This window comes from Leucoraja erinacea, unplaced genomic scaffold (assembly GCF_028641065.1).
Source record: "Leucoraja erinacea ecotype New England unplaced genomic scaffold, Leri_hhj_1 Leri_1503S, whole genome shotgun sequence".
Classification (NCBI taxonomy): domain Eukaryota; kingdom Metazoa; phylum Chordata; class Chondrichthyes; order Rajiformes; family Rajidae; genus Leucoraja; species Leucoraja erinaceus.
The window spans coordinates 1-15501 of record NW_026575785.1 but is presented as its reverse complement, the minus strand read 5'-3'; the positions used below and the strand labels follow the sequence as shown (position 1 = coordinate 15501).

The 15501-nt window shown below is 48.0% G+C and overlaps 1 protein-coding gene across 1 annotated transcript; it reads left to right on the top strand.

The window, feature by feature from the left end:
* Nucleotides 1-306: 306 nt before the first annotated feature.
* On the top strand, nt 307-10929 carry LOC129715910 (major histocompatibility complex class I-related gene protein-like). Its single transcript, XM_055665796.1, has 8 exons — nt 307-502; nt 2336-2605; nt 3905-4174; nt 6016-6129; nt 7108-7137; nt 8870-8968; nt 10035-10064; nt 10902-10929. Exons 1-7 carry the CDS (start codon nt 430-432, stop codon nt 10061-10063), a joined length of 885 nt encoding a protein of 294 aa, XP_055521771.1. The 5' UTR covers nt 307-429; the 3' UTR covers nt 10064; nt 10902-10929.
* The last annotated feature ends 4572 nt before the right edge of the window (nt 10930-15501 follow it).

Genomic DNA, 15501 nt, shown 5'->3' with positions numbered 1-15501 from the left:
TTTGCTCCTATAGAAACATAGAAATTAGGTGCAGGAGTAGGCCATTCGGCCCTTCGAGCCTGCACCGCCATTTAATATGATCATGGCTGATCATCCAACTCAGTATCCCGTACTCGTATATTCGACTCCTCTTGTGATGAAGGCCAACAGGCCAAAACTGCACGCAATACTCCAGGTGTGGTCTCACCAAGACCCTGTACAACTGCAGTAGAACCTCCCTGCTCCTAGACTCAAATCTGCGTTCACTCCTCACCGCCCCGCCCACAGGCAGGACGTACATTTCCCGTCACAGATTTATTGCCAAACAGTCTGGTGTCTGTTTCAAGTGGGTGGAGTTGTTTACGTTGCTTCTATCTGAAACTCCCGTCTCAGTTCATTCACGTTCCCAGTCGACTCGGGCTGATCGAGAATCCTTTGCTGCTCCTGAAGATGAGAGGGACTCTCGTGGCCATTCTTCATGCGTTTGTTTCGATCGTAGATGCGTTTGCCAGCAATCAAAGTGGTGAGTTGTTCCTTCTACTTCTTCTGTCCTGTGTCTATTAGACCTGCAGCTCCGTTGAGGTGAGCCCGGCCAACGTGTTAATCAGACCTCGTTCATAGAAACATAGAAATTAGGTGCAGGAGTAGAGGCCATTCGGCCCTTCGAGCCTGCACCATTCGCCATTCAATATGATCATGGCTGATCATCCATCTCAGTCCCCTAATCCTTCTAAACTCCAGTGAATACCATATAACCATATAACAATTACAGCACGGAAACAGGCCATCTCGGCCCTAGAAGTCCGTGCTGAACAACTTTTTCCCCTTAGTCCCACCTGCCTGCACTCATACCATAACCCTCCATTCCCTTCTCATCCATATGCCTATCCAATTTATTTTTAAATGATACCAACGAACCTGCCTCCACCACTTCCACTGGAAGCTCATTCCGCACCGCTACCACTCTCTGAGTAAAGAAGTTCCCCCTCATGTTACCCCTAAACTTCTGTCCCTTAATTCTGAAGTCAAGCCTAGTCTTTTCAATCTTTCCGCATTGTTATTCTTAAACCCCTTATTCTTAAACTGTGTGTGTGTGTGTGTGGCCCCTGGTTCTGGACTCCCCCAACATCGGGAACATGTTTCGCGAGATGCTGCCTGACCCGCTGAGTTACTCCTGTATTTTGTGCCGAACGATTTGTTAACATAGAAACATAGAAACATAGAAATTAGGTGCAGGAGTAGAGGCCATTCGGCCCTTCGAGCCTGCACCGCCATTCAATATGATCATGGCTGATCATCCATTTCAGTATTCCATACCTACCTTCTCTCCATAACCCCTGATCCCCTTAGCCACAAGGGCCACATCTAACTCCCTCTTAAATATAGCCAATGAACTGTGACCTCAACTACCCTCTGTGGCAGAGAGTTCCAGAGATTCACCACTCTGTGTGTGAAAAAAGTTCTTCTCATCTCAGTTTTAAAGGATTACCCCCTTATCCTTAAGCTGTGACCCCTTGTCCTGGACTTCCCCAACATCGGGAGCAATCTTCCTGCATCTAGCCTGTCCAACCCCTTAAGAATTTTGTAAGTTTCTATAAGATCCCCTCTCAGTCTCCTAAATTCTAGAGAGTATAAACCAAGTCTATCCAGTCTTTCTTCATAAGACAGTCCTGACATCCCAGGAATCAGTCTGGTGAACCGTCTCTGCACTCCCTCTATGGCAATAATGTCCTTCCTCAGATTTGGAGACCAAAACTGTACGCAATACTCCAGGTGTGGTCTCTGTACAACTGCAGTAGAACCTCCCTGCTCCTAGACTCAAATCCTTTTGCAATGAAAGCTAACATACCATTCGCTTTCTTCACTGCCTGCTGCACCTGCATGCCTACTTTCAATGACTACTTTCAATAACCCTCCATTCCCTTCTCATCCATATTCCTATCCAATTTATTTTTAAATGATACCAACGAACCTGCCTCCACCACTTCCACCGGAAGCTCATTCCACACCGCTACCACTCTCTGAGTAAAGAAGTTCCCTAAACATGTTACCCCTAAACTTCTGTCTTTTCATTCTGAAGTCAAGCCGAGTCTTTTCAATCTTTCCTCAATCCTATTCTTAAACTGTGTGTATGTGTGTGGCCCCTGGTTCTGGACTCCCCCAACATCGGGAACATGTTTCGCGAGATGCTGCCTGACCCGCTGAGTTACTCCTGTATTTTGTGCCGATCAATTTGTTAACTGCCACTGTAAGCACTTGTTAGCAGCCAGTAGTTATACCTTCGATTTTACCGGCACTTTCTTACACATCTTACGAGCCCGTGAACTAAGTAAGATTGTGTTGTGTTTCGTTGCAGGCCTGCATGTTATGCACCAGCTTTGTGGCTGCAGACAGCGGGGTCAGCAGACGGTCGTGCTTTGGGTAGACGGCTACGATGGAGAGACCATCGTGTACTACCAGCTGGGCAACATGTCGTTCATCGCCACCCAGCCCTACGCCCAGTCGCTGGTAAACGGGCGCAACGCCAACCCCCACTTCGTGAAGGCCGTCCCCCAACTGGTGTCCGTTCTCTGCGATAAAATCAAACGCCTGGCTGCCCTCACCAACGTCACCCAGGAGAGGAGAGGTCGGTGTCCCATAGATGCTGCCTCACCCGCTGAGTTTCTCCAGCATTTTTGTCCACCTGTCTTTCCCTCCTCACCCCGTTCAAGTCAAGTCAGGGTGGGACGTCAGGACTTTCATATTTAGATATTTAGATATGCCATTTATTGTCACTATACATGTACAGTGAAACTGAAAGCTGCTCGTACTCAGTGCATACATACAATTTAGCACAAAAAACAAGAAACAGAAAAAACAAAAAACGGAAGGGAGATGGGGGGGGGGGGGGAATATAGGTGCACAAATTCTGCGGCGCTACATTCATATATACATATATACAGATGGAAGTCCGTGTTGGGCGTTGTAGTCAGTGCATGTGTGAATTTGAATTTATGGTAGATATAATTCTCGGAAAGCAACTATTCCTGAGTCTGTTTGTCCTGGATTTGATGCACCTATAGCGCCTTCCAGAGGGCAGCAGGTCGAACAGTCCAAACGCAGGATGGGAGCTGTCTTTGATGATCTTCTTTGCCCTGCTAAGGCAGCGGGAGGTGTAGATGTCCATCAGGGAGGGGAGAGGGCAGCCAATGATCCTCTGCGCTGACCTGGTTACCCTCTGAAGCCTCTACCTGTCTGCCATGGTGCAGCTGCCATACCATGCTGTAATGCAGTATGTCAGCAGGCTCTCGATATGAAGAAAGACTGGATAGACTCGGTTCTACTGCAGTTGTACAGGGTCTTGGTGAGACCACACCTGGAGTATTGCGTACAGTTTTGGTCCCCTATACTGTGACCCCTTGTTCTGGACTTCCCCAACATCGGGAACAATCTTCCTGCATCTAGCCTGTCCAACCCTTTAAGAATTTTGTAAGTTTCTATAAGATATGAGACCACACCTGGAGACACGCTAGAGGCAGGAAACATGTTCCCGATGTTGGGGGAGTCCAGAACCAGGGGCCACACACACACACAGTTTAAGAATAAGGAGTAAGCCATTTAGAACGGAGACGAGGAAACACTTTTTCTCACAGAGAGTTGTGAGTCTGTGGAATTCTCTGCCTCAGAGGGCGGTGGAGGCATGTTCTCTGGATGCTTTCAAGAGAGAGCTAGATAGGGCTCTTAAAGATAGCGGAGTCAGGGGATGTGGGGAGAAGGCAGGAACGGGGTACTGATTGGGGATGATCAGCCATGATCACATTGAATGGCGGTGCTGGCTCGAAGGGCCGAATGGCCTCTACTCCTGCACCTATTGTCTATGTTTCTCTGTGTCTCTAATCCAAGCTGCTTTCAACCTGTGCCTCGTTCCCCCCCGATGTTTGTGCAGCTCCGACCTACACCAGGGCTTACACCCGGAGGAGGCTGGCACAAGGCTACCTGGTGTGCCAGGCGAGTGGGTTCTTCCCCCGCCACGTCAATGTGAGCTGGGTCAGAGACGGAGAGCTGGTGAAGAAGGGGCAGGAGACTGTCGACGTGGTCCCTCAAAGGGACGGGACTTTCCAAGTCAGGAGCGTGCTCCCGCTAAACGGCCATCGCGGGACGTACGTCTGTCAAGTGGAACACGAGGCCCTCAAGGGGAAGCTCTTCATACCTCTAGGTAAGTGATACATATTCGTGAAAAGATCACAGCAGGCCTGACGATCGACACAGTGCCAGAATACTCAAGACTCAAGAGAGTTTAGAAACATAGAAATATAGAAATTAGGTGCAGGAGTAGAGGCCATTCGGCCCTTCGAGCCTGCACCATTCGCCATTCAATATGATCATGGCTGATCATCCAACTCAGTATCCCGTACCTGCCTTCTCTCCATACCCCCTGATCCCCTTAGCCACAAGGGCCACATCTAACTCCCTCTTAAATATAGCCAATGAACTGTGGCCTCGACTACCCTCTGCGGCAGAGAGTTCCAGAGAATTCACCACTCTCTGTGTGAAAAAAAGTTCTTCTCATCTCGGTTTTAAAGGATTTCCCCCCTTATCCTTAAGCTGTGACCCCTTGTCCTGGACTTCCCCAACATCGGGAACAATCTTCCTGCATCTAGCCTGTCCAACCCCTTAAGAATTTTGTAAGTTTCTATAAGATCCCCTCTCAGTCTCCTAAATTCTAGAGTATAAACCAAGTCAATCCAGTCTTTCTTCATAAGACCGTCCTGACACCCCAGGAATCAGTCTGGTGAACCTTCTCTGCACTCCCTCTATGGCAATAATGTCCTTCCTCAGATTTGGAGACCAAAACTGTACGCAGTACTCCAGGTGTGGTCTCACCAAGACCCTGTACAACTGCAGTAGAACCTCCCTGCTCCTATACTCAAATCCTTTTGCTATGAAAGCTAACATACCATTCGCTTTCTTCACTGCCTGCTGCACCTGCATGCCTACTTTCAATGACTGGGGTACCATGACACCCAGGTCTCGCTGCATCTCCCCTTTTCCTAGTCGGCCACCATTTAGATAATAGTCTGCTTTCCTGTTTTTGCCACCAAAATGGATAACCTCACATTTATCCACATTATACTGCATCTGCCAAACATTTGCCCACTCACCCAGCCTATCCAAGTCACCTTGCAGTCTCCTAGCATCCTCCTCACAGCTAACACTGCCCCCCAGCTTCGTGTCATCTGCAAACTTGGAGATATTGCCTTCAATTCCCTCATCCAGATAAGGGAGTTTATTGTCATGTGTCCCTGTATAGGACAATGAAATTCTTGCTTTGCTTCAGCACAACAGAACATAGACGGCATTTACTACAGAACAGATCAGTGTGTCCATATACCATGATATAAATATATACACACACATGAATAAATAAACTGATAAGGTGCAAATAACAGATAATGGGCTATTAATAATCAGAGTTTTGTCCGAGCCAGGTTTAATAGCCTGATGGCTGTGGGGAAGTAGCTATTCCTGAACCTGTGGGGAAGTAGATATTCCTGAACCTGGACGTTGCGGTCTTCAGGCTCCTGTACCTTCTTCTGAAGGTAGCAGGGAGATGAGTGTGTGGCCAGGATGGTGTGTGGGTCCTTGATGATACTGCCAGCCTTTTTGAGGCAGCGACTGCGATAAATCCCCTCGATGGAAGGAAGGTCAGAGCCGATGATGGACTGGGCAGTGTTTACTACTTTTTGTAGTCTCTCCCTCTCCAGGGCGCTCAAATTGCCGAACCAAGCCACGATGCAACTGGTCAGCATGCTCTCTACTGTGCACCTGTAGAAGTTCGAGAGAGTCCTCCTCGACAAACCGACTCTCCGTAATCTTCTCAGGAAGTAGAGGCGCTGATGTGCTTTCTTGATAATTGCATCGGTGTTCTGGTCCAGGAATTGAAGAAGGCCAATGTGCCAGACTATCTAAATTCTGGGGCGTATCTCGAAACTCTTGCTGTATCTCGAAACTCTAACTGAATAGTTATTTGCACTTCACAAAGTGTCTTCTCAACAGAACGCAACCTGGCAGTGTCGAATGAAGCCTTGATTATCATCGGAAGTGTAATGGGAATACTGGGAATCTCCGCATCGGTGGTGGCCACGGTGATTCATTGCTGGCTCTTACATGGTAGGTTAAGTCTACTATCTAAATTGGGAAGTTGGGAAAAGGGGATCTGGGGGTCCTTGTACATCAGTCTATGAAAGTAAGCATGCAGGTGCAGCAGGCAGTGAAGAAAGCCAATGGCGTGTTGGCCTTTATAACAAGAGGAGTCGAATATAGGAGCAAAGAGGTCCTTCAGCAGTTGTACAGGTCCCTGATGTCCTTCCTCAAATTAGCAGACCAAAACTGCACACTATACTCCAGGTGTGGCCTCACCAGGGCCCTGTACAACTGCAGAAGGACCTCTTTGCTCCTGTACTCAACTCCTCTTGTTATGACCAAAACAATACTCCAGGTGTGGTCTCACCAGGGCCCTGTACAACTGCAGAAGGACCTCTTTGCTCCTATACTCGACTTCTCTTGTTATGAAGGCCAATGGGCCAAAACTGCACACAATACTCCAGGTGTGGTTTCACCAGGGCCCTGTACAACTGCAGAAGGACCTCTTTGCTCCTATACTCAACTCCTCTTGTTCTGACCAAAACTGCACACAATACTCCAGGTGTGGTCTCACCAGGGCCCTGTACAACTGCAGAAGGACCTCTTTGCTCCTGTATTCAACTCCTCTTGTTATGAAAGCCAACAGGCCAAAACTGCACACAATACTCCAGGTATGGTCTCACCAGGGCCCTGTACAACTGCAGAAGGACCTCTTTGCTCCTGTACTCAACTCCTCTAGTTATAAAGGCCAACAGGTCATTGGCTTTCTTCACTGCCTGCTGTACCTGCATGCTTACTTGATACGGAGTAAATTTATGGAGGTGTATAAGCTCATGAGAGGAATAGATCGGGTAGACGCACAGTTCTTTTGCCCAGAGTAGGGGAATTAAGAACTAAACGTCATACTGCAGGTTTAACGTGAGGGGGGGGAAGATTTAATAGGAACTTGAGGAGCTTGTTTCAATATTGATACGAAATATGTATTCTCTTTACTTCTTTGCACAGGTGGAACGAAGTCAGGTGTTACTCCAACAGGTGAGCCAAAAGTCTCAATAGCTTTTATACAAGCATAATATACCACCCCATCTTCCATCAGAAACATCGAAACATAGAAAATAGGTGCAGGAGGAGGCCATTCGGCCCTTCGAGCCAGCACCGCCATTCATTGCGATCATGGCTGATCATCCATAATCAATAACCCGTGCCTGCCTTCTCCCCACATCCCTTGACTCCACTAGCCCCTAGAGCTCTATCTAATTCTCTTAAATCCATCCCGTGATTTGGTCTCCACAAATTAGACAATAGACAACAGACACTAGGTGCAGTAGAGGCCATTCGGCCCTTCGAGTCAGCACTGCCATTCAATGTGATCGTGGCTGATCATCCCCAATCAGTACCCCGTTCCTGCCTTCTCCCCATATCCCCTGACTCCGCTATCTTTAAGAGCCCTATCTAGCTCTCTCTTGAAAGCACCCAGAGAACCGGCCTCCACCGCCTTCTGAAGCAGAGAATTCCACAGACTCACAACTCTGTGTGAAAAAGTGTTTCCTCGTCTCCGTTCTAAATGGCCGACCCCTTATTCTCAAGATTCAAGATTCAAGATTCAATTTATTTGTCATTCTTAAACTGTGGCCCCTGGTTCTGGACTCCCCCAAAATTCATAAGGGGTTGGACAGGCTAGATGCAGGAAGATTGTTCCCGATGTTGGGGAAGTCCAGAACAAGGGGCCACACACACACAGTTTAAGGATAAGGGGGAAATCTTTTAGGACTGAGATGAGATGAGAAAAACATTTTTTTTCACACACAGAGAGTGGTGAATCTGTGGAATTCTCTGCCACAGAAGGTAGTTGAGGCCACCACAATTCATTGGCTATATTTAACATAGAAACATAGAAATTAGGTGCAGGAGTAGAGGCCATTCGGCCCTTCGAGCCTGCACCGCCATTCAATATGATCATGGCTGATCATCCAACTCAGTATCCCGTACCTGCCTTCTCTCCATACCCCCTGATCCTCTTAGCCACAAGGGCCACATCTAACTCCCTCTTAAATATAGCCAATGAACTGGCCTCAACTACCCTCTGTGGCAGAGAGTTCCAGAGATTCACCACTCTCTGTGTGAAGAAAGTTCTTCTCATCTCGGTTTTAAAGGATTTCCCCCTTATCCTTAAGCTGTGACCCCTTGTCCTGGACTTCCCCAACATCGGGAACAATCTTCCTGCATGTAGCCTGTCCAACCCCTTAATAATTTTGTAAGTTTCTATAAGATCCCCTCTCAATCTCCTAAATTCTAGAGAGTATAAACCAAGTCTATCCAGTCTTTCTTCATAAGACAGTCCTGCCATCCCAGGAATCAGTCTGGTGAACCGTCTCTGCACTCCCTCTATGGCAATAATGTCCTTCCTCAGATTTGGAGACCAAAACTGTATGCAATACTCCAGGTGTGGTCTCACCAAGACCCTGTACAACTGCAGTAGAACCTCCCTGCTCCTATACTCAAATCCTTTTGCAATGAAAGCTAACATACCATTTGCTTTCTTTACTGCCTGCTGTAAGAGGGTGTTAGATGTGGCCCTTGTGGCTAAAGGGATCAGGGGGTATGGAGAGAAGGCAGGTACAGGATACTGAGTTGGATGATCAGCCGTGATCGTATTGAATGGCGGATGGTGCAGGCTCGAATGGCCTCTACTCCTGCACCTATTGTCTATGTTTCTATGACAGTAATAAATGAAATGCAATACAATGTGACTTTGCTCTTTCCACAGTAGGCTTCAATAAGGAGACTGGGTTATGCCGATCCTACACATGCGGTGGGAGTGTGCACTCTAATACGTCCAACAGCTCAGATTCCAGCGGAGATTCAGGTAATACAAGACACAGGAATAGACTTAGAAACATAGAAACATAGACACTAGGTGCAGGAGTAGAGGCCTTTCGGCCCTTCGAGCCTGCACCATTCGCCATTCAACACGATCATGGCTGATCATCCAACTCAGTATCCTGTACCTGCCTTCTCTCCATCCCCTGATCCCTTTAGCCACAAGGGCCACATCTAACTCCCTCTTAAACATAGCCAATGAACTGTGTGGCCTCAACTACCTTCTGTGGCAGAGAGTTCCACAGATTCACCACTCTCTGTGTGTGAAAAAAAATGTTTTTCTCATCTCGGTCCTAAAAGATTTCCCCCTTAAACTTGTGTGTGTGGCCCCTTGTCCTGGACTTCCCCAACATCGGGAACAATCTTCCTGCATCTAGCCTGTCCAACCCCTTAAGAATTTTGTAAGTTTCTATAAGATCCCCCCTTCAATCTTCTAAATTCTAGCGAGTACAAACCGAGTCTATCCAGTCTTTTTCTTCATATGAAAGTCCTGCCATCCCAGGAATCAGTCTGGTGAACCTTCTCTGTACTCCCTCTATGGCAATATGACCCTGTACAACTGCAGTAGAACCTCCCTGCTCCTATACTCAAATCCTCTATGGCAAGAATGTCCTTCCTCAGATTAGGAGACCAAAACTGTACACAATACTCCAGGTGTGGTCTCACCAAGACCCTGTACAACTGCAGTAGAACCTCCCTGCTCCTAGACTCAAATCCTCTATGGCAAGAATGTCCTTCCTCAGATTAGGAGACCAAAACTGTACGGAATACTCCAGGTGTGGTCTCACCAAGACCCTGTACAACTGCAGTAGAACCTCCCTGCTCCAACACTCAAATCCTTTTGCTATGTATATAGGTTCGAATATAGATGCAAAAAGCTGGAGTAACTCAGCGGGGCAGGGCTGCAGGATCTGTGATGAAAAAGGAATAGGTGACGTTTTGGGTCGAGACCCTTCTTCAGACCGGAAACGTCGTCTATTTCCTTCCCTTCAACTGTTCCTTGGTACACGTGACAATAAACTGAACTTGTACTTCATGTTTTTTTTTTTCAGCTGATGGATTGACGAAATCTTCTGCGTAAGGTACGTTCAGTCAGTTTTATTCTTGCTATTGAGGGAGCCCAGCGTAGGTTCACCAGGTTAATTCCCGGGATGGCGGGATTGTCAAATGCTGAGAGAATGTGGAGCGGCTGGGCTTGTACACTCTGTGGAGTTTAGAAGGATGAGAGGGATTCTTATTGAAACATATAAGATTGTTTAGGGTTTGGACACACTAGAGGCAGGAAACATGTTCCCAATGGTCTCCTAATTTGAGGAAGGACGTCCTTGTGATCGAGGCAGTGCAGCGTAGGTTCACCAGATCGATCCCTGGGATGGCGGGACTGTCATATGAGGAAAGATTGAAAAGACTAGGCTTGTATTCACTGGAGTTTAGAAGGATGAGTGGGGGGGTCTTATAGAAACATATGAAATTATAATTCCCGGGATGGCGGGACTGTCAGATGCTGAGAGAATGGAGCGGCTGTGGGCTTGTATACTCTGGAGTTTAGAAGGATGAGAGGGAATCTTATTGAAACATATAAGATTATTAAGCGTTTGGACTAGGCTTGTATTCACTGGAGTTTAGAAGGATGAGGGGGAATCTTATGGAAACATATAAAATTATAAAATGGGAAAATGAAAGAGAGGAAGGGAGAGAGGGATGGAGGGAAAAAAATAATGAGAAAAAGAAAGAGAGAAATGAGGGATGGATGGAGGGAAAGAAATAATGAGAAAAAGAAAGAGATAAATGACAGAGGGAGGGAGAGAAATAATGGAGAGAGGGAAAGAAAGAATGAGAAAAATAAAAAGAGAATGGAGGGAGAGAGAGGTTCTACTGCCTGGTGAAACTTAATGACTTTCAGTTATTTCCTTGGGCAGGTGCACATCACCAGACTCCCTAAACCAACACTTCCTAAACACAAAACTCTGGGATAATGGGAAAGAGAAAAAAGGAGAGAAAAAAGGAGGAGCGCACCTGTATATCATCGGCTCTGACCTTCCTTCCATCGAGGGGATCTATCGCAGTCGCTGCCTCAAAAAGTCTGGCAGTATCATCAAGGACCCACACACCATCCTGGCCACACACTCATCTCCCTGCTACCATCAGGTAGAAGGTACAGGAGCCTGAAGACTGCAACGTCCAGGTTCAGGAATAGCTACTTCCCCACAGCCATCAGGCTATTAAACCTGGCTCGGACAAAACTCTGAACATTAATAACCACTGTCTGTTATTTGCTCTTTATCAGTTTATTTATTCATGTGTGTATATAGAAACATAGCAACATAGAAAATAGGTGCAGGAGTAGAGGCCATTCGGCCCTTCGAGCCTGCACCATTCGCCATTTAATATGATCGTGGCTGATCATCCAACTCAGTATCCTGTACCTGCCTTCTCTCCATACCCCCTGATCCCTTTAGCCACAAGGGCCACATCTAACTCCCTCTTAAATATAGTCAATGAACTGGCCTCAACTGCCCTCTGCGGCAGAGAGTTCCAGAGATTCACCACTCTCTGTGTGAAAAAAGTTTTCCTCATCTTGGCCCTAAAGGATTTCCCCCTTATCCTTAAGCTGTGACCCCTTGTCCAGGACTTCCCCAACATCGGGAACAATCTTCCTGCATCTAGCCTGTCCACCCCTTAAGAATTTTGTACGTTTCTATAAGATCCCCCCTCAATCTTCTAAATTCTAGAGAGTACAAACCAAGTCTATCCAGTCTTTCTTCATAAGACAGTCCTGACATCCCAGGAATCAGTCTGGTGAACCGTCTCTGTACTCCCTCTATGGCAATAATGTCCTTCCTCAGATTTGGAGACCAAAACTGTACGCAATACTCCATGTGTGGTCTCACCAAGACCCTGTTGAGTCCTGTTTATTTTTATTGTATGGCTGTATGGGAATTCATTTCACTGTGCCATCTGGCACATGTGACAATTAAATCTATCTTGAATTTTGAATCTTGAATATATACACATGTATACACATACATATATATACACACACATATATACACATATATATATATACACATACATATATACATATATATATATACATACATATATACATATATACACATATATATATATATATATATATATACATATATATATATATACACACACATATATACACATATATATATATATATACACACATATATACATATATATATATACATAAACACACATATATATATATACATACACATATATATATACATATACATACATATATATACACATATACACACATATATATATATATACACACATATATATGCATACACACACATATATATATATATACACACACATATATATACACACACATATATATACACATATACACATATATATATATACATATACACACATATATATATACACACATATACCCATATATATACACACATATATATATATACATATATACACATACATATATATATATATACACACATTTTTGCATTGACAAATGGCGGCCGTGACGTGACGCTAGGTGACGTGACGTGACGCTAGGTGACGTGATACACGTCAGCGCGTTGGATCGGGGGGAAGATCAACAACAACAAGGGTGAGAAAATGGCGGCGGCGCCGAAAGAGTGGAGGGAGAGAAGGGGGGAGAGGAGAGAGGGAGAGAGAGAGATAGAGGGAGAGAGAGGAGAGTGGGGGGGAGGGAAAGGGAGAGAGAGGAGAGGAGAGGGAGAGGGGGAGGGGAAGGGAAAGGAGGAGAAGAGGGAGAGGAAAGGGATGGAAGGAAGGAAAGGAAGAGGAGAGGGAGGGAAGGAAAGGAGAGGAAGAGGGGAGGAGGAGAGGAGAGAGGGGAGGAGAGAGAGGAGGGGAGAGGAGGGGGGGAGGAGAGGGAAGGAGTGAAGGTGGAAAGGGGAGGGGAGGGGAAAAGGGGAGTGGAAAAGGGAGAAAAGGAAGCTGAGAGGATGAAAAAAAGGAAGAGGGGAGTGAGAGGAGAGGAGAGGAGATAGGGGGAGGGAGGGAGAAAAAGGGAGTGGAAGGGGAGAGGAAAAAAAGGAAAAGGAGGGGAGGAAAATGGGGAAAGAGGGGGAGAGGAGGACTAGAGGAGGAGGAGGGAGAGGGGAGGGAAGGAGGAAAGAAAAAAGGGAGCTCTGATAGAATGGGAGAAAAAGAGGGGAAGAGAGGTGGAGGAGAGAGAGGAGGCGAGAAGGAGGAGGAGGAGAAAGAGGGGAGAGGAGAGGGGTGGAAGGGGGAGGTGAAAGAGAGGGAGGAGAGGGAGGGAAGAAAGGGGAGGAGTGGAAAGAGAGGGGGGAGAGAGGGAGGGAGATGGAAAACATCAGGGAGAGGAGGGGTAAAGGAGAGGGAGGATGAGAGGAGAGGGGGGAGAGGGAGATCGAGAGATAAATGAAGGATTGAGGAGGAGAGGAGGGAAAAAGGAGAGAGGAGGGAAAGAAAGGAGGGAAAAGAGGGGAGGGAGGAGAGGGGAGGAGAGGGGAGGAGATAGGGTGCGAATGGAAGGAAAAGAGGGGAGAAAGGAGGGGGAGGAAGGGGGAAAAGGAGGGGACAGAAGAGGGAGGGAAAGTGGAAGAGAGAGGGTGAAGGAGGGGAGATAAATGGAGAAGGGGGAGAGGAGAATAGGGGAGAGGAGAGGTGTGGGAGGAGAGGGAAAGAGGGGGAGATAGAGGTGCAGGAGAGGAGAAAAGGAAGAAAAGGAGGAGAGGGGGAGAGAGGATGGGATGGGGAGGGAGAAGGGAGAGAGAGGGCGGTGAGAAGGATGGGGTAGGATGAGAGAGGGGGAGAGGAGAGAGGAAGGAGAGGGAGGAGGGAAAGAGAGGATGGGAAGGAGAGAGAGAGGGAGGAGGAGGGAGGGGGGAGAGGGGAAGGATGAGGTGACAGGGAGATGAAAAGGAGGGAGAGGAGAGAAGGGATGGAGAGGAGAGGAGAGATAGAGGAAAGGATGGAGGAAAGAAGGGACTAAAGAGCTGAGGGGGGGAAAAGGGGAATGGGGAGAGGAGAGGAGTATTTGGGGAGAAGGAGAGGGGAGGGGAGGCGAGGAGAGAGGGATGGAGAGAGGAAGGAGAGGAGGGAGGGGGAGAGGGGAAGAAGGAGGAAAAAAAAGTGGGAGGAGGGGGAAGGAGGGTTAAAAGGGGGAGAGAGGAGAGGGATGGGAAAGGGAGGGGAGAGGAGAAAAGGGGGATGGAGGAGGAGAGGAAGGAGGAGGAGGGGGAGAGGAGAGGGAGAGGAGGAGGGTGGAGAAGGAGAGAGGGTAGTGTGAGAAAGGGGGGGTGAAGAGAGAGAAGAGAGGAGGGAAGGAGAGGAGAGGAGAGGAGTGGAGAGAGTGAAAAGGAGGGAGGGAAAAGGGAAGAAAGGGGGGGGGAGAGAGGAGAGGGAGGAGAGTAAGAGGGGAGAAAGAGGGAGGGAGAGAGGAGAAGGAGGATAGAGAAGAGGGGGGAGGGGGGGAGGGAGGGAGGGGGAGGGGGGAAGAGAGGAGAGGGGAGAGGGGGGGGGGGGGGAGTAAAAGAGAAGGGAAAGAGAGGGAAGAAGGGAAAGGGAAGGTGGGGGGGAGAGGGGGGGAGGAGGGGTGAGGGAGAGGAAAAGGAGAAAGGAAGAAGGGATAGGAGAAGGACAAAAAAGAGAAGGGGGCGAAAGGAAAAGAGAGAAGGAGAGAGAAGGAAGAAAAAAAAGGGGGAGAGAGAGGGAGGAGAGGAAGATGAGGACGAGAGGAAAGAAGAAGAAGGTGGAGAAAAGAAGGGGAGAGGGGAGATAGAGAGGAGGTGTAAATGGGAAAGAGGAAGGGAAGGGAGGGGGGAGAGGGGAAAAGAGAGAGAGGGGGAGGGGGAGGATGGGAGAGGGAAGCGGAGAGAGGAAGAGGAAGGGGAGGAGAGGAGGAAGAGAAGAGGAGAGAGGGAGAGAGAGAAAAAAGGGAAGGGGAAGGAGAAGAGAGGAAGGAGAGAAAAGAGGGGGAGGAAGAGGATCAAAAAGGGGGGAAGAGGAAGGGTCGGAAAGAGGAGGGAGAGGGGAAAGGAGGGAGAGGGAGGAAGGAGAAGGGGAGATTAGAGGAGGAAGGGGGAAAGGTGGAGGGAGAATAAAGGGGGAGGAGGGGGAAAGGAGAAGAAGGGGAGGGGAGGGAAGGGAGGGAGTGGAGTCAAAGGGAAGGAAGGGGAGGGATGGCAGGACCAGAGAGAGGAGGAGGGGGGTACCTACAGGGATCTTGGAGAGGGGGGAAGAGGTGAAATGGGAGGGGATGAAGAGGGAAGGGAGGGGGAGAAGGAGGGAAAAGGAGATGGGGAGGAGGGAGAGAAAAAGGGGGCGGAAAAAAGAAGAGGGAAAGGAGGGAATGAGGAAAAAGGGGGCCCAAAGAGGGGGGGGGGGGGGAGGAGAAAAAAGGGAGGGAAGGGAAGAAGAAAGAAGAGGGGGGGAAAAAAGGAGAGAAAGGGGGGAAAGGGAGGGGAAGAAACAAGAAGAAGGGGAAAGCGGAGGAACAACAGAAGAGAGAGGGATGGAGGG

What these genes read in the sequence shown, in the direction of transcription:
- LOC129715910 (XM_055665796.1), top strand. Translation starts at nt 430, where the DNA reads ATGAGAGGGACTCTCGTGGCCATTCTTCATGCGTTTGTTTCGATCGTA. An exon ending in GTTTGCCAGCAATCAAAGTG is followed by an intron (nt 503 to 2,335) that starts GTGAGTTGTTCC and finishes GTTTCGTTGCAG; the next exon opens with GCCTGCATGTTATGCACCAG. An exon ending in CGTCACCCAGGAGAGGAGAG is followed by an intron (nt 2,606 to 3,904) that starts GTCGGTGTCCCA and finishes ATGTTTGTGCAG; the next exon opens with CTCCGACCTACACCAGGGCT.